A 20207-nucleotide genomic window follows, 5' to 3' on the forward strand; every position below is an offset into this window, starting at 1 on the left:
ACAGGTGAAACACTCAGCAATGATCAAGGTCATGAGGATGCAAAAGGCAGTGGAAGCAACTGCATTAAAGACAATATCTGGTCATGTTATGTCAATAAACGAATAAAGATGCTAAACCATGTGAGACGTTGTAATCCCAAGGTTTAAATCTGTGAGTAGTGCCGTGGTTTGCTTGGTGAAGCCCTCAGGCTGGTAGCACACTTCCCTCACCACCAAGCCCCACTGTCTACGCTTGGGAAGGGGGAAGTGGGAGAAAGTGTGAAAAAGCCATACTTAGATGGTAATGCAGTCAGCCTACATACAACTTGGTTCATGTTTCATATTTCTCAATAAAACAGTTCACAAGCGAAAAATATGTCCAATATTTTTTAATTGTTTTGGCGCACTGAAGACATAATATTATTCTTCATATGGTACAACTGTCAGCATACAAACAGATGCAGGCAACTTCACACATTTTTGCACTCAAATTGCCAGTTAATCGTGACTTATTTAGTTTCATTATCGAGAAAATATCTTTGACCATACTATTTTGATCGATATATTGTAGGTACTTTGCAACGTCATTCTAGAGACGTGGCAACTCTACCTGAGGAAAACAAACCAGACGTCCAGGGCTCTTTTTACTTAAAGGGATTCATCTTTAGAACAGGAATTACACTGCATGTCAGCCAGTCCCATCTGCACATGCTCAATGGCGCTTTCAGCTCGAATGACAAACGGTCTCGAAGGCAGTTCTTTGATGGGGATTCTTCAGACCTCGAATTTTCATTAACACCAGTAAGCTTTGGGAACAGGACTGTGTTTTCTGTCAGCATTTTTCCCATCTACGGTGCGATCTTTTAAATGTGTCCCATTCAATTCAGAAATGAATGGTTTCTCGCTCCTCGCAACGACTTACTGTCGGCAGTGTGTAGTCACGTCCACTTAAAAGCCGTGTTCGATTCCCGGCGGGGTGAGGGATTTTCCTCTGCCTCGAGATGACTGGGTGTTTGTGTTGTCCTCATCATTTCATCATCATTCATGAAAGTCGAGAAATTGGGCTGAGCAATGGTTGGGAATTTGTACGGGCGCTGATAACCTCGCAGTTGAGCGCCCCACATACCAAACATCATCACCATTATCATCATCCACTTAAAAGCCATTCTTCATGTTCTAATCTTCGCTTTTGCAGTCCTTTATCCTTCAAATGTTCAGCAGTGGTGGATTTGACGGCGAAAATTCGTTCCAGGCTTAGCCCATGACTGAAACAAAATACTTTGCAGTAATATACAAAGACTCCACAGTCTTCTTTCATTTCCATCAGAAATTGTTGCAGCTGACAGCGAAATACTGCCTGCGACTTCAAAAATTGTACTATTTGTACCACGTATTGCTTCAAGAGCTCCATGCTTGCAAACGTAGCAAAAAGTGTTTATTGATGTACGGAACCATGAATGTCATCTGTCGATCGTTTTGATTGTTTATCTGTCAACAAAGCTTTTAAGTTTTTTCTGCATAGTGTTGCGATGTCATTTCATAAGAATTTTACGGTTCCTGTTGATTATGCGACTGTATAATAAACACTGAAGATTCAGATCCCTCTATTGTGTCATTCCCATGTCTTTTTAAGGGCTTGTAACGATCGATAGTTAGACAGTCTCTCTTTGTCCAGTGAGCCGCTGTTCATTCCACAAACAAATAGCGAATGGTAAACCTCGCTGACGCCACGGTTCTGACTAACTGAAGAGAGCTGTGCTGATTGAAAAATGCCTCACCGCAATGCTAAATGAAATGTCGCGCTCTACCGAGTACTTTCGAGGAGGACCGAGCAACGGCGAGTCAGGACGGGCTTTGTCCCACATGAACATCAGGTTCGCCTGCGGTTTGGCGCGCTGTGGTCAGCCTTTCCCTACTTACACCAGCTGGTGCAGACATACGAGGTTGTAGTATAGTCTGTCGGTAAACTGAAGAGCGAGCGAGCGAGTCCCCATTCTGCCAACCCAGCTACGTCACAAGGTGTTTCTACAGGCTGTTTCACAATGTAGTATCGGCCCTGCCGCGGCGCGCGCTTCAAATCTGTGGCGACGCCGTGTACAGATACGTCTCGGCTGCGTTTATCTTTAGACAAATGCATTAAGACCATAAGGAATACAAAAAGTCATATCTTCTTCCGAAACACAACATTATACAGTAAATAATATTAACGTAAGAACGGAAGTCAGGATTCTACTAGAAACATAGAACCCAGTGCCTGTTCATGTGAATGTATGTTCCTCTGTTGCCATTCGTAAAACGAACCCTATATAATCCAATCACTCTGTAGAATTTAAGGCTTGTTCTTATTTATGTGTTTCTACTAAAAGGTAAAGATTTCTTTGAAGGACTGCATTGAAACCTAACAATTCTTGCAACACAAAGAGTGTTTAAAAAGTAAGCAGAAATTTATAATTTTGTGTGGTGTATCAGTCCGATTTGCACTACTTTTTTGTCACTGTCTTCGTAAATATGTCTCAACAGTGTGTACAATGTTACGCATATTGGGTATTTTCTGCGTTGTCAGCTGTCGAAAAGGTTAGATGTGTTTTGGTAGCATCAACGATTATTTGTTTTGTATAAAAATAAATTTGAGCATCTGTATAAAATTTTGTTATAAGAATGGAATAAAGTGCATGAAATTTTTAGAAATGTGAAATATTGCTTTTGGTGAGACTGTTATGAGTAAACCAAGTGGTATAAACATTTCAAAGCAGGCCTTAAAGGACAGCGGTTTTACAAGCATGGATGGGATTAAAAATGCACAGTTAAGAGACCTATAAACTATCCCGAAGAAACAGCTCCTAAAGTGTTTCGGGAACTGGAAAAAGCACTGGCATAAGTGTATAGTATGTAATGGGGAATATTTTGAAGAGGATAACTTCTTAGCAAAAATAAAAGCCCGCCGGTGTGGCCGTGCCATTCTAGGAGCTTCAGTCTGGAACCGCGTGACCGCTACGGTCGCAGGTTCGAATCCTGCCTCGTGCATGGATTTGTGTGATGTCCTTAGGTAAGTTAGGTTTAAGTAGTTCTAAGTTGTAGGGGACTGATGACCACAGATGTTAAGTCCCACAGTGCTCAAAGCCATTTGAACCACTTTTTTGAACTAAAAATAAAAATTAATGTGTGAACGCACCTCGTATGTGAAGCTTTCTGCTTATAAGTCCAGAATCGGTCTACATGTTTCGAAGGAAATTTCAGCAGTGTTTAGAATAGCTATTCCGCACGTGTTTTAAGCAATATGTTTTAGAATCAGGTGAAGAGCAATCGAGAAAGAGATTTAGTGTTCTATAAGCATCAAAGGTTTTACGTGATTTTTAAACTGTCTGTAACGTTGGGTTTCCTCCCAAAATTATTGGTTTTCCTTCGTGGTGATTCCAGTAAACCATGCGGCTTATTTTCGCGTTCCTTCCTTATGCGTCCTATTGGGCGAGGCTGACGTTTGCATAAATTGCAGCGCCTTGATTGGGGCTGGTAATATTAGCCAACAGTTCTTTTTGGGTCGCCTCTTTAATAGACGCTGTAATAACATTAGAGACGTTCGAACGCTCGTTACTCCGCAATTACCTCCTCTTCATCATATCCTGCACATTTTCTTGCAATGCTAGACGATTATACATAACTTCCGGATATCGAAGTGTATCAGTAAGAATACAAAGTTAACTGATTGAGGCGGCCGCGGTGGCCGAGCTGTTCTAGGCGATTCAGTCTGGAACCGCGCGACCGCTACGGTCTCAGGTTCGAATCCTGCCTCGGGCATGGATGTGCGTGATGTCCTTAGGTTAGTTAGATTTAAGTAGTTCTGGGAGACTGATGACCTCAGATGTTAAGTCCCATAGTACTCAGAGCCATTTTTAACTGACAGACACTGGCAACTATGATCCTACGAACAGAAACGACGTATATCACTGCACGCCGATCAGCGACGCTAGACAGGTAACGGGCAACAGATTTTGAGTGCCCCTGTAGGCAGGTGGCAACGTTCTTCTGGGAAAGGCCACTTTCCCCACCAAAAGCGCTGCTCGCTCTTGAGTTTACAGTAGAGATGGGCAAACTCGATCATCCTTGGGAACTAGTTCAATGCTGATCGTTCACTTTTGTGAACCGTTCATTTTTACTCGTTCACCGTTCATTGGTTCTTGGTATATGGTTCTTATGAAAAACTGAAAACTAGTAGTGTGGGTGACTGAAGGATGGAAGGCACCAAGAGGGGGCACTTGCCTCCCCCCTGGAGTATAGAGTTTTTATTCATTACAGAATTCTTACACATTTTTAGAACTAATTTCTGTGATTCTGCTGAACCTCTCCTTTAGCCAACTGTAGCCTTGTGTGGCTGATCGCTGGGAAATAATATAAGGTGGCGCACGGAAAACCGGCCCCGAGTACAGACTGCTCGCCAATTACGGACGATGTGTTGCCCGTTACGAGCAGATACAACAAACAGACAAACACGTAATAATTAGGCAGTGAAGAAATAACAAGGTAATGCAAGCAAAAATTGCGAAACAATCGATTGCGATGTGTAGAGAGCTGAAGAAGAGAAAATTGAAATCTCGACTTCCACGACATAGCTATGCTACGTTGTAAACAATAATCGTTCACACCCTGTATATACTTCACGTTGTCTCTGAGTTCGTGGGCGAAGTAGGGACTTTATGGAAGCATAAAATCAAATGTGGTTTTCTCATACTTGCGTCACACGCTTAGTAAAAATTAGGTTTTTATGTTGCATTATTAAAGTTAATGCAGCAATAATAATAATAATTAAGTTCGCAGTAATAAAGTTTTTGGTTTGAAAGCTCATTCTGAACAAATGTTTTTCACATAATTAGTAAATATGATTTTATGGCAATCTATGTTTTTTCAAATGGAGAGGCACCGCCTTTCCTACTGAGCCAAAATGACCCACAACCCACTTTTTTTTTTCAAAGAAACCAAGCTAGCAGGTAATGAAAATTGGAAAAAACCAAACAAGAATAATTAGAACCTTCCTGAATGTCATGTTTTGTATATGAAAGATACACGAAAGTCGTTTTATATGAATTTTCCTACACTAAAAATGAAGGAAATTATTGAGAGTTAGCTGCTAAATGAAGTCGATGAAACCAAAAAATATATGAATAACAAACAAAAACCTTGCCTTGTTATAAGTATGTCTTCTGCTGTTCATCGACATAATGAAGTGAGCTTTTATGCCCTTTTGTTACCTGAAAAGACGTACCTATTACATACAACGTAATTTTTATGTAATTTACGTAACTATAAAATACTTTGTGATTAACGGCCGTGGACGGTGAATGACCAGAACCAAGTGCAAGAACAGTTTGGAACACATGTAAAATAGGCGAGCGCAGTGAACGAAACGAACAAGAACGACGGGTGCGGCCGAGGGAAACCGTGACTGAGACGAGCACGCGACCGAGGCTGGAACGAGAACTGACGAAGTGACCGCCGCGACCGAAGTGAACTAGTGAACTATGAATCGATCGTTCCTCGTTCCCGGGAATTATAAGTAGACCGCCGCGACCGTAGTGAACTATGAACCGATCTTCCTCGTTCCCAGGAACTATAAGTAGACCGCCGCGACCGAAGTGAACTATGAACCGATCGTTCCTTAGAATTTGTTCCTCAGTCCTTTCGTTCATCTTGGTGAACCGTTCCTTTGTACCCGCTCGTTCGCGAACTAACAATCTCTAGTTTACAGACAGACTATAATGTTTGGTGACATTTGTTGTCAGCTGTGGTCGGTGGCCGGTCGCTGCGGTTGCGGGCGCTGGCCGCTGTCAGCTGCGACGCTGGAGCTGCTGCTGTGGCTGCCCGGCCTGCTGGGGGCGGCGTCGCGGGCGGCCGGCGTGCAGACGCCGGTGCGGGGGCCCGCGTGCCGCGCCGCCACCGCCGCCGGCCTCTGCGGGGCGCTGCTGCGGGTCTTCCAGGCCGTGCTGTCGGCGGCGCGCGCGCCCTCCTCTGTCCGGCAGGGTCCCCGCTCCGCGGACTCCGCCTCCACCACGTCTGGGACGCGCAAGACTGGCTGGGTGTCCGCTGAGGAGGCGGGCCCCAGTAGCGGCGTAGAGCTGCCAGCCAACCCGGACGCTCGGGACCGTGGAGGCACCGCCAATGAAACATCAATTCAGAAACCCAGTCACGACGGAGAAGGTCCGAAGAGTGAGCACAGTGACCGAGCCCCAGACAGTGGCACTCAGGGGGCCAAATTGTCGCCAGAACTCGAGGCTGTGTTTGTTGTTGGGAACACTGAGCCCTGTACAGGACGGTCCAAGCCGGAAACACCACTCGAGTGTCCGGCAGAGAAAAGTGAACGACAATCCTCCCTTAATAATATTCCAAAGTTCTTACAAGTCGTAAGTGCATTCCTTACGAAACGCGGTAAGGCGAATGACGGTAGTGGGACACGGCTTCATAAAGATATCTGACTGTCCTACACTGCTCCGTTTAGTGCCGGTCAGGATTCAGCCTGATATACCCAAGTCCTGTATTTATTTATTTATTCATCTCGGCAACAGTTGGTACATCAGGGCTCCTCTTGCATCTAACAAGACATTTTATGTATTTTCCTGTCTGTTCACGTGTCACAGATAAACTGCATTACAAAAATGTGAAGCATCGAAAAGGGAAGAGGAAATTAAGTGAAACGTAACGAGTTGAGAGCTTATGTGATGTTTGTGGAGTGGTTAGAAAGAAAACGTCAGAAGCGTGGCAATGGGGGATTGGAAGGTGCTGGTGGTTTTACTGGACAAATTTAACTCAATCATCTATTAAGGGAAATCAAAAATTACCTTTACAAATCAGTGTATGAGCAAATTGACGCTGCCTGATCACAAAAGTTAGATATAGAAATATATTTATTACATTTGGCTGTAAGAAAACAAATCTTTATTCTTGTAAGGGTATCATAATATATGAATTTAATCCCTCATGTGCATTATGTTAAAACTAACAACATACCCAGGTACACACGTGTTAACAAAACACGGTGATACACGAAAGGTGATAAACTGAGTGATAATGGCCAATATGAAAAGCCGGCCGCGGTGGCCAACCGGTTCTAAGCGCTTCAGTCCGGAACCGCGCGACTGCTACGGTCGCAGGTTCGAATCCTGCCTCGGGCGTGGATATGTGTGACGTCCTTAGGTTAGTTAGGTTTAAGTAGTTCTAAGTTCTATGGGACTGATGATCTTAGATGTTAAGTCCCATAGTGCTCAGAGCCAATATGAAAACTCAAATATTAAGAGAAATATTTCAATAAATTCCTTAAAGTGAATATACACGTAAAGCTTTAGATAGGAACATTCACTGGCGTCCCAAATTAAAGCAACAAACGGAAATTTTGCAAGGTTGAGTTTATTTTACGACAAAACAGTATGAGCAGGTGATAGTAACGTAGAATCAATGTAAAGAATACAGAACGTAAACAACTACACCATGAATAACAGTAGACAAAAATGTTGTGCAGTGAACGCATTGCGTGTCGTGGGGCGATCACTATGTTTTTAAAATAATAGAAAAGCCACTATCGCTTCAATATCGTTTACCAGATGATCGGTTTCAGCACTCGGAAGGTGCCATCATCGGATCTGAAACGTGGATTAACACGTGCATATGGTTTTATAAATGTTAATCCACGTTTCAGATCCGACGATGGGACCTTCAGAGTGTTGAAACCGGTCATCTAGTAAACTATATTGAAGCGATCGTGACTTTCCAGTCATTTTAAAGACAAAAATGTTCTTCGTTTTCCCAAATTAACGGTTTCGCACAAAAATTACGACAACTGGTTTATGTGCTCAGTATGGGGTGTGACCACCTTTGACAGCTATACAGGCCTGACAATGATGGGACAATGATGACGTCATCAGTCTCATGTTGAAGCAATAATGACCATTCTTCCTGCTGAGCTGCTCGAAGTCTTGGTGAGTGGTTGTTAGATGCTGCCGTGATGCAAACCGTCTCCCTTGTGAATCCTAGACAGGCTCGTGGGATTCAAATCAGGAGAGCGACCAGGTCATTCCGTTCCTGCAATATGTTCCGTTTCCAAGAAATCATCAACCAACCATACTCTATGAGGTCGAGCATTATCATCCAGCAATACAAAGTCTGGGCACACAGCACAAACGCAGGCGATCTCGTCACATGACAGTAGTTATACCATGCTGATTCACTCATACAATTTCACGAAGAGGGTTCGAGTGGTAAACATAATTCCTGCCCACACCATTAGGGACCGTCCTCGATATCAGTCTCTTTCCAAAATGTTTGGGTCCCGAAAATGTGTTCCACGTTCCATCCAGATGCGAATCCATCGAGAATCACCCTCTAGACTAAATTGGGACTCGTCTGGGAAAACAACAGTGGCCTGTTCGACAGTCCAAGTGGCATGTTGATGACACCACTCTAGGCGTTCCCTTCTGTGAAGACACGTCAGAGGTAGACAGACACAGGCCACTCTGCTGAAGTCTTCTGCTCACCGTATGCCTCGATACATCATGTCCAGTGGATGCTGCTAGCTCATATGAAAGTTGCTGTGCAGTACTAAGGCGGTACTGTCGTGCTCTTACAGCCAAATAATGGTCCTCTCTTCTGCAGTAACACGTGGTCGGCCCTGCCCTGGAATCCTGGACGCAGTTTCGGTCTCTATAAACTGTTTCCACATACGAGAAATAACAGACTAGTTCCCACGAAGCCATAAGGCAACCGTGCGGTTAAAGGCGCTGCAGTCTGGAACCGCAAGACCGCTACGGTCGCAGGTTCGAATCCTGCCTCGGGCATGGATGTTTGTGATGTGCTTAGGTTAGTTAGGTTTAACTAGTTCGAAGTTCTAGGGGACTAATGACCTCTGCAGTTGAGTCCCATAGTGCTCAGAGCCATTTGAACCATAAGGCAAAATCAGTTTCCGACTGGCCTGCTTCCTTTCTTTCCTTGGCTTCCACCGCAGGGAGTCTGGCAAGCACCTTCTGCGTGCGATACTGCACCATCTGTGACTGTACACAGTGGCTGAGGATGTGGGACTACCCGGCAAACACTACCTCGCATCATAGGTGCCCTGACGGCATCGTTGACTTGGTTGTCAGTTTACCGGAATATCCTCTTCCGTGCAGAACACGATTCTACCGACATCTGGTTGACAATTTGTATGATTATCTCGTGAGTTAAACACAGGACTGTGAAGCTGCGATTTGTTGCTTTAATTTTGAACACCAGCGTACTCCAGTTCACTTAGAAAACATGGAAAATCTTGCATACTTTAGAGCAGCTCGCGCACTAAGCATTACAGATTCACGGAAAACTCTTCAGAAGAAGATGCATGACATGTACACAGTTGACTTGAGACACATTAAAATCTTTCCACCTCTGTAAAGCATGACAGTGGTTTGTAGCATTTAAGCACATGGTTACAGATATAAATACACTGGGACCCACACTTAGGACTAATTTTAACAAACAGGGAGAACGAGAACGAAACTTGAATAGTCCCTAGCTTCATACTAGAGACCAACGAAGTAACATACGTAGTTAACAAGACACTAACTCGATTGCGGTAGTCTTCCTAACACACTCCACGAATAACAGGCAAGACGACTAAACCCCCAAAATACACAACACTGTACGATGCATACTGACAGACAGAACAACGTAGCACTCACACGTAGTCGACCCCAGTAGCCTCAGTGAGGACCATGCTAAGACACACACACGGCACACAAAAATGTGTGGTTGTTATGTATTTCAGTGGCCTGATCTTTTATGTTATGTGTGTGGTGAGTTTACGACTAAGTCTCAAAGACATCCCATTTCACCGATCGTTCAAATGGCATACGAGTTGTATTGTGAACCAAAGACAGACAAGGGTAAGTGTTGGTCACTACAGAACTGTTCCTTACGTTGTTCCTGCTATTAAAGAGTCGGGTTGCGTTCAACCCACCCATATAGGCAGCTTGCTGTACAACAATTGTGGAGTGAACCTAGAGACCACATTAAAGACTGCTACTTTTGTTTAACGAAAGTAAAAGTAATCTCTAGTATCAAAACACAAAGCTTTTTATCCAGATTTGGACTCTGTGATTCTTCCTTTTAGAATTCTGTTTCTCTCCCAGTTCCAAAACGACCAACGGACTGGGCGCTGGAAGATGAAACAGACGATGGAAGTGACAAACCAACATATCACGAAGACCATGAAGATACACTGAGTACACGGGACGCCATCTGCAGCACGTCTACAGCCACAGCCATTGTCACGGACAGAACTGAACAAGCTTTTAAGTGATCTAAGACTTTCAAAGAGGCAAGCAGAATAACTAGGATTTCGTGTTCAAAAAGAACGTGTTACAACCGAACACTAATGAGACGCCCTGCCAAACTCGCAGGACAGGACAAGTAGTAGGAATTGCGGAAGGGGGCCAGAATGAGCGGCTGTCAGTCAGATAGATTAAGTTTTTTTTTAAAGCTGCTGAAGGCCGATAAATTTAAAACAACATAACTACAAAAACCTTTCAATAGGCACGAGGCCCATGCTTTATGACCAATAAGAAACGGCTGAAGGCCTTTGTTTAAGGACAAGCTGCAAGCAATTTTCCATGGCAGCTTTATCTTGAAAGAACGTAATACTTGATAAGTAAGAACCTTAAAACTTAAGGTGGCTGCGGGCAGATGCTTTAAAAAAAACAAATTCAACTACAATAAATTTTCAACAGGCAGACAGCCCACAGCTTTATCTTCCATAAGGTAATACTTGATATCTAGGATCAAAACATAAAGCGGCTGAAGGCCGCTGCTTTAAAACAATACAATAAATTTTCAACAGGCAGAAGGCCCTAGCTTTATCTCCAGACAATGTAAGACTTGCCCAATTTAGAAAAACTTTCTTTTAAAGCGGCTGAAGGTCTTTGATTTTAAAAACACAATAAAATCATACAAATTCCATCCATCAGGTATGAGCCATAAAAATACACAATTAAACGCCAATAGAAAGGTAGTATATGCAACGGCGCTCAGAAGTTTCCAGGGGGCTTGGTCTGCCCTTGAAATCTTAACGTTCGCTTAGGTGAGACAAGAACTCGGCCCAACTATACTCGATCCGTAAGCAACACAAGTAAGAGACAGTCAGGGACCCACAGACTAGATGACTTGCTATCCACCAACCAGTATACGAGAATTCCAAAGCCAAAACATTACAGACATAGCCCCCCACAACCAAAAATACATTAAAATGTCAAAAACTACACACCATGTTTACAGCGACAACAGGTGAGGAAAGTACACTGCCTCAATTTACGTCAGCGACCAAGGCAGGTAACCGGAACACTAACAGCCAAAAGGCAGAAAATTCCGCTGGTGCACTTGAATTTCAAACCGACGAATATAGTTAATGCCACCACACGGTGGCTAAATTTGCATCAACTCGAACACTGCTGTTGCTCCCAGGAATACCACCAACAGCGAACCACCAACCAAGGGGACAATGTGAACAGACTTGGATTCAGTAATTAAATCACCACTCAACTTTCATGTCCTTGGTCGGTGGGACACGAACCTCGTAGCATTCGGAACAGCCCCCACACGCTCCGACACTGCATGGATACTGCCAGCGGGCCCTGCTGACTGCGCCGCATGGAGACTTGCTTTCTGATCCGCTCCAACCGACCGACCCACTGCCAATACGCCGACAACATTTAAAACAAGTTGTCGGTGGAACAGACACCTACTACACACACAGTTGACAAACACTTGCGCGAAGACTTGAACGATACTCAGCAGTGGCTGTGCAATCTCGAAGACAAATTGGGAGTCGATACACACACACAGGCAAACCATAAGCGATTGGCGAGACAATTCATGTCGTCTAGTAGGACGAGCGACCGACGATCCACGAAGACCGTCCCCAGCTCAAGTGGTGCGTGGCGGCAACGGTCTTGGCCATGGACATCCAGGCCTCTCTGCTACTCCAACCCGATTGAACTAGTGCCGCGTTCCGACTCCACGACAGACGACAACCGGAAAGTGATAGCAGTGCAGCAAAGATAACACGTGAGGGCTTTATCGATAGGCGCTGCTGCTGCCGCTGATGGGCAGCCAAAGCAGGAACTCAGTGACAATAGAAATTGAAACTAACATAACGATGTGGCAACACGAGAAAAAACAGGATCTAAAATAAGAGATGGCACGAGCACAAACCACGCGCGGTTCAATTAGTGTTACATTCCGTAAACGACAACTTGGTCTCTCCACTTTCTTCTCAATGGTAGAGAGTTTGGTATATTGTAATGACATAAATGGGCTACTTACAGGATTTGGGATAATTCCCAGTCCAGAAGAATGGCGCCTGATTATAGATTCATCAAAGAATCGTCTCAAAGCTGTTCTGTTACATAACGGGAACGAGAATCCTTCGATACCAATGACCCATTCCGTTCAGTTAAAGGAAAACTACGAGAACATGAGGGTACTCATGAAGTAACCCGCTGTTCGAAATCTGTAGGGATCTCAATGTCCTGGGACTTCTTCTGGGAATGCAGACTGTTTCTTGTCACTGGGAGAGTAGGCCATGGAAACACCTTATGTAGTCGAATAGTGGCCTTAGAAAAATTTTCAATTCTGGTGAAAAAAAAGATATCGCTTGAACCCCTAGTTGACAAAGACAGTTGCTTCATCTGAAATTGGGCTTTATGAAGAATTTTGTGAAAGCAGTGGACAAAGATGGCCAGGGTTTTCGGTTTTTACTATTTAAATTTCAGACGATTAATAGTGCAAAAATTAAAGAGGGAATTTTCTTTGGGCCTCAGATCTGCGACTTGATGACAGATAGTACCTTAGAACATTTGCTGACAGATACCGAGAAGTCAGTTCGGGTTTCTTTAAAAGATTGATGCTACAATTCCATGGTAAACGTGATGTCTGACAATTACAGGGAACTGACGAACGGGGAACTCACGGAGCTCATGCTACACTGTTACGGGGCTATGGAGTGCGATATGTCTCTGTAATTAAATTTCCTTCACTCCAATTTGGATTTCTTCCCACCTAATCTTAGATGTGTGGGTGCCAAATATGGTCAGCGATTTCACCAAGATATCGCTGTAATGGATAGACAATAAGGGAAGACGGTCACCATACCTTTTGGCGGATTACTGTCGCACACTCCCACAAAAAGTTTCACCATCCACCCAGTAGCGGGAAGCTTCCAGGAAAAATTTCTAACTTGTATTTAAGTTTCAAGTTTTATTCAGCTATCTCCATTATATTTTATATTCTGTAATGCAAACAATAGATTTTGTTACATGATCTGTATATTAATCAACGATAAATTAGTCCTGTATTGTCACTGAGAAGTTTCCAAGTTTCTCGAAACTATTGGCATGTGACGGATATTTCCCATTTAATTTTTGCAATCACCGTATGTGATTTAGTAAAGAACACATACTTTCATCTCGCAGCTAGACACCAAGTGGAAATTTGTTCCTCTGTATTACCAGTAAACCCCCTTTGTCGGTCAGGAAACCACTCCAAACGCAGCCGATTATCTTTTGTTTTTCACTGTGGGCTACTCATGTGATTTTCGTAGTACGGCGGCTGCAAGGTTTCGACTAATACGGGGGTCGTTCAATAAGTAAGGCTGCACATTTGTTTTCTCAGAACGTAATTATTGTTAACAGTCAGAATTTGGTGACAATATACATCTACAGGAATTGTCCATGTCCTACTTTTCTACGTAGTCCCCATCATGTTCTATGGCCGTACGCCAACGTTGCGGAAGAGCATGTATTCGCCGCTGGTAAAATCTCTTGTCCTGTAGGCGCTGCCATGTTTTCACTGCATGACTGACACTCTCGTCGTCTTCAAAGTGTGTTCCCCGTACAGAATCTCTAAGCGTCCCAAAGAGATGGAAGTTCGATGGCTCCAGGTCTGGTCTATAAGGTGGATCAGGCAATGAGGTGCAACCCAATTTGTCGATGAGCTCTTGGGTTCTCAGACTTGTGCGTGGGTGTGCATTATCGTGTTGGAGCAAGATTTCTGCTGGATTCTTGGCCGATCGAATACGTCGGAAACGGTTCATGAGTTTATTCAGAGTCTTTACGTATGCCTCTGAATTGATGGTGGATCCTCTTGGCATAACGTCCCCGAGAACGACGCCATCACAATCCCAGAAGACTGCCACCATGGCTTTTCCGGCAGAGGGAGTTGTTTTGAATTTCTTATTTTGTGGTGAATGAGGATGATTGCACTCCATGGACTGCCTTTTAGTTTCTTGCGCTAAGTGGTGCACCCAGCTTTCGTCCCCCGTAACGACCCGTGACTGAAAGGCCTCTCCGTCGGTCTCAAAACACTTCAACAATTCAGATGAAACGGCCTTTGATTGAATCTTGTTGTCCGCTTTGAGCAATCGTGGAACCCATCGTGAGCACCTCTGAATATCCAAGAGTCTCGAGCATTGCAGACGTGCTTCCAATGCTGACCGAAAACTGTAAAGCCAATTGTAGAGATGTGATGCGCCGGTCGGCACGAATCATGGCATCAGTACTATTCAGCATGTCTGGAGCAAGTGGCTGTGACAGGACGTCCCGAGCGTGGCTGATCATGGAGCTCTGTTTCTGTATTTCCTGAGGCTGTAACTTTCTTTACCCATCGCCCACCTGTACTCCTAACAACTGCAGCATCGTCATGCACTGCACACAAACGCTTATGGATGTTCTCCAAGGTTTCTTTCTCTGCACACACGAATTCAATAACAGCACGCTGCTTGTAATGTGAGACGTATGTAGGCGCCATTTTGACGCTCTACTACGACGGTGCCATCTGCCAGAACGGTTCGAAACTTAACCGGCGCACAGAACAAACATCAAATGTGAAGCACCAACAAGGACGTTTGTCTGTGCATAGTAGTTCGCGTTGACACTGAATGCGGCAGGGAGTCCATTACTTGTTCCCGTATAGATGGCACAGGAGCAAAGTTACGATATGCTTGATGCATAATACAGCAGTCCCCCCTAGCGATGGTCAGACGTGGTCTTCGAACCTTAACGCCAAGTATGCCTGCCCTCAATTTTCCATGGACTCCAGCATCGATAAAGTTTGAACATTAAACGCCCCATACATGTCGATATTGCGTGATTCGACCAGCTAGGCAAGTGGGTACCCCCTTTCAAACTTTGTCAAATGCTGATAACGCTGTGAAACAAGTCCGCGGCACCTCCTTGTCCCTAACAGTGATCACTCAATGTTAGATTCTGTTGACGCATGTAACACAGCCTACCAGGCCAGATAACAGTACTAAACACGAACAACACTAACTCATTCTGGTGGCCTCTCTACTTCTGACTCAGAATTGTAACTCTAAATCATTTTCAAACCGGCCAGTGGTGTGTAATCCGCCCATGCCTGCTTGGTGCTTCACTTTTTTTTGTCAGGAGGTGTATTTTAAATAGACTCACATTTGGTATAGGATACAATATTATTCTTCTTCTTTCGAATAACCCATTTGGGGGGTATGATGAATCAACTTTGGCTACTCTTCATTGAATTAGATTTCCTTAGTTTCCAAATTTCCTTCATCCTTTTAGAGTGTTTAGTTTCCAAATTTCCTTCATCCTTTTAGAGTGTTGTTCGCTTTCTTCTTGAGACTACTTTCGTTTAGTTGTTTTCTTTCTCTCCTGAAATTCTGCCTTTTGCACTGCCTTTCTGAAAAGTGTCCTGTTTTCTATCGTGGCTACTGCAATACCATCGTTTTCCATTTCCTTTTCAGTCTCCATGACCCATGCAGGTTTGGATTTGTAGCTATTGAGTAACGTGAATATCCGCTTGGTTAATCTGTTGTTATCAATTCACAATATATGTCCAAAAAACTTTAGTCTCCTCCTCCTCCTCATTACATCAGTTAGCTGTATGTTTTGTCTAAAACTTAATTCAGCATTATCGTTTCTTTTACTTCCCAGTATTTTCCTTGAATATCTTCTTTCGACCTTCTCTTGTTTCTCAAGATCTCCATTTCTTGCTAGTTTAAGTGTTTCTGCCGCATACAGAGCTTAAGGTCTGCCGCTGTTTGGCAGTGTCTTAATTTCGTGTTCCAGGTCACGGAGTTTTTGTTATAAACGTTTTTGGTCATGTGAAACACTTTTTCCATTTTGTGTAGTTTCTATAGCTGTTTATTCTTTTGCATTGTATGTAATCCACTCTCCTAAATATTTAAAGGAATCTGTTTTGTGTATTGTATTGTTGTCAACTGCAATATGTTGCGGGGCATAGCAGATGTTTGTCATTAACTTTGATTTTGCAATGGATATTTGTGGTTCTATTTTGGCTGCTTGTTTTTGCAGTTCTCTTATATCTTCTTGGGCATTATCTAGCGAATCTGTAATCAATACCATGTCATCTGCGAAGTCTAAACAGTCAACAGTGATCTTCGGATTTTATCTTGTTTGGATTTCTTAATTGACTCCCTTTAGTATTGATAGCCTTCCTCCATTCTCGAACTACCTTCTATAACACACAATTGAAAAGCGGAGGTGACAAACCTTCTTCCTGTCGGACACCTGACTTTATTTCAAACGATTTTGAGAGCTCTCCCATAAACTTTTCGTTCGATTTTGTATTTGTCGCCCACCATTGTGGCCGAGCGGTTCAAGGCGCTTCAGTCCGGAACCGCGCTGCTGCTACGGTCGCAGGCTCGAACCCTGCCTCGGGCTTGGATGTGTGTGATGTCCTTAGGTTAGTTAGGTTTAAGTAGTTCTAAGGCTAGGGGACTGATGACCTCAGATGTTAATTCCCATAGTACTCAGAGCCATTTGAACCATTTTTGTATTTGTCATAGTTGCTTTTATTATTTCAGTTGTTAGTATCGAGTCCCAATTCCTTTAAGATATCAAGCAGTGTATTTCCATTAATTGAATCACACAGTATTAAGAAGTGTGTAAAATATAAACTATGGAAAGTAATTGTAGCTATATAGAAAAATAAAGGATTTGTTGTAGTTTTTGAAAAAGCGAAACGAAAAAAGGCAGCTTACTGTCATCTAAATTTTAACTAAGGGCACTGACAGGAAGGGAAATGAGGGAATATGAAGAGGAACGTGACACAACCACAGGTAATGGAGAGAAAGGTGCTGGGGGAGAACGCGGCCTGGCTGATTAAGAAACGAAAGGAGAAACGAGGATAACTGCTTTACTGTTTGACGTCGGGAAAATTGTCCAAATGCATTTAAATTTTCTGTAAAATGTTATGATGTTGACAAAAAGCAGGGCTTTCGCTTCTCCATAACTACAAGAGGAAATTCAATTGTGCGCAGAGTGCGGGGTACCTTGTATCAAAGGCGGACAGGTAAAGAAAGGATTGACGACTTTTTTGTGAATGATGTTCAGGACACTAGATGATTGAGACCTTGTGTTTCGATTATGATGAGATGACAGTTACTTAAACTCTGATTTGAGTTACTGGGATGCAGGCGCACTGAGGAGTGGCTGAAGCAGACATAGCGCACAGTAGTAGTAGTCTGGCCGTAAGTACGCCAACAGGACGTATACAACAGTGACAAAGCCAAACAGACGGATGCTGCAGATGTAGCGCACACAAGCATTCATTGATAACTGTAACCGTGAAGAGGGTTCGAACCCATACCGCGTTGGATTACGTTGCAGTATTGGAATTATTATGACAAGTGATTACACGTTGTACGTTTCATATTTTTTGGAAATATAATCTGATATTTTTGGAAGAAAAGATGCGGAAGTCTTACTGCACCTTTCGTCACTATTATTTGCTCATTTGAGGTGCTCATCCAAAGTTGCTCGTAGGTTCTTCACCGTTTTCTTTGTGGTACAGTTATACCGTCTAGAAGATTAGGGGGCAGTTTTCTGTAGACTTTAGAACCAGCCCTCTGGTTGTAAAGCCTACCGAAAATTGCCACCCAAGCTGCCAGACAGTAACCCAGTAACCTCTCCACTTCAGATTTTTTAAGGAATCTAACTAGCGTATAAAACCGTTTCAATAGTGTTATTATTTTACAATCGAGTTAATGTGTTAAGTATTTAACGTTAAATACGTAAAAAAATTTCCGTTGCAGATGCCAAACATTAATTAATTTGGGTTATTAATCTAGCATTATACATCCATAGTTTATCAAAAAACTCTACAGGATGAAAAGGTAGTACCCGATTTAAAGAACACACGACAATAAGCGACAATAACCCATCCACATTTGCTGCACACTTAAAAGACACCAACCACGAAATACCTAACATAGATGGACCACTTTGAATATTAGATAAGTTGCAGAAAGAAAAAATCGTGGATGTAATGGAAGAAATTGAAATTTACATCCATCTAAATCATCAGTCGGAAAGAGTTTTAAATGAGTGAAAAGACCTGCGAAAAGGGATTATTCCTATACAATTTTCTACCAGTCCTACGGCGAAGCAGCCGAGCGAGGTGGCGCAGTGGTTAGCACACTGGACTCGCATTCGGGAGGACGACGGTTCAATTCCGCGTCCGGCCATCCTGATTTAGATTTTCCGTGATTTCCCTAAATCAGTCAAGGCAAATGCAGGATCGTTCCTTTGAAGGGACACAGCCGACTTCCTTTCCCATTCTTCCCTAATCCGATGAGACCGATGACCTCACAGTTTGGTCTGTTCCCCCAAACAGCCCAAACCAACCTACGGTGAAGCGTTACAGAAGCATAGAATGTAACATTATCGCTACGCTCATTAACAAATATGACTCTAATGCGAAATGTCACGCAACCATAAAGCAGTTGTTACTCGACAATCTTAGTTCTCAGTACTGTTTCATTAGAGTACTGTGATAGATTTCGTATATAAGGTCTCTGTACCAACTATTTAAAAGTGACGTGCTCCTACAATAACAGAACAAATATTTACAAGTTATTTTAAATAAATTACACACAGTCATATTTACACCAACTATGAACGATAATTAAATATAACTGACAACAAAGCATATGCAACTTAAGTAGTAAATTTCTGTAAAATAGTTATAATCTTCCTAGTGTTAAGTACGATATATATAAGAGCCATGCAACAACTAGTCGAAAGTTACGTGCTCCTAAAATAGCGTCAACATCTCGGAGTTACTTTATGAGTATAACGTGATATCATGGGAGCAACGACGTATATGACATAATCTGCTACTAACAAATCATCCATAAAGTAAGTTATAACGGACCTAGCATTGTTGTTGTTGTTGTGGTTTTCAATCCAGAGACTGGTTTGATGCAGCTCTCGATGATACTCTATCCTGTGCAAGCTTCTTCATCTCCCAGTACCTACTGCAACCTACATCCTTTTGAATCTGTTTATTGTATTCATCTCTTGGTGTCCCTATACGATTTTTACCCTCCACGCTGCCCTCCAATACTAAATTGGTTATCACTTGATGCCTCAGAACATGTCCTATCAACCGATCTCTTCTTCTATTCAAGTTGTGCCACAAATATCTCGTCTCCTCAATTCTATTCAATACCTTCTCATTAGTTATGTGATCTACCCATCTAATCTTCAGCATTCTTCTGTAGCACCACATTTAGAAAGCTTCTATTCTCTTCTTGTCTAAACTATTTATCATCCACGTTCCACTTCCATACATGGCTACACTCCATATAAATACTCGCAGAAACGACTTCCTGACACTTAACTCTGTACTCGTTGCAAAACAAATTTCTCTTCTTCAGAAACGCTTTCCTTGCCATTGACAGTCTACATTTTATATCTTCTCTACTACGACCATCATGAGTTATTTTGCCCTCAAATAGCAAAACTCATTTACTACTTTAAGTGTCTCATTTCCTAATCCAATTCCCGCTGCATCTCCCGAATTAATTCGACTACATTCCATTATCCTCGTTTTGTTTTTGTTGATGTTCATCTTATATCCCTCTTTCAAGACACTGTCCATTCCGTTCAGCTGCTCTTCCAGGTCCTTTGCTTTGTCTGACAGAATTATGATGCCATCGGCGGACCTCAGAGTTTTTAGTTCTTCACCATGGATTTTAATTCCTTCTCCGAATTTTTCTTTTGTTTCCTTTACTGCTTGCTCAATATACAGATTGAATAGTATCGGGGATAGGCTACAGCCCTGTCGCACTCCCTTCCCTACCACTGATCCCCTTTCATGCCTCTCGACTCTTATAACTGCCATCTGGTTTCTGTACAAACTGTAAATAGCCTTCCTCTCCC

At 43.0% G+C, this 20207-nt stretch overlaps 1 protein-coding gene across 1 annotated transcript in view; it reads left to right on the plus strand.

Moving 5' to 3' along the window:
- Positions 1–10291, plus strand: part of LOC124594521 — a 61685-nt gene extending 51394 nt beyond the window's left edge. The window contains exons 3-4 of the mRNA XM_047132895.1: positions 5754–6371; positions 10103–10291. Coding sequence (XP_046988851.1) covers positions 5754–6371; positions 10103–10291 — 807 coding nt within the window. The remainder of the gene's footprint in view (positions 1–5753; positions 6372–10102) is intronic.
- Positions 10292–20207: the final 9916 nt, after the last annotated feature.

The sequence above is a fragment of the Schistocerca americana genome, chromosome 2, assembly GCF_021461395.2.
Source record: "Schistocerca americana isolate TAMUIC-IGC-003095 chromosome 2, iqSchAmer2.1, whole genome shotgun sequence".
Taxonomy (NCBI): Eukaryota; Metazoa; Arthropoda; class Insecta; order Orthoptera; family Acrididae; genus Schistocerca; species Schistocerca americana.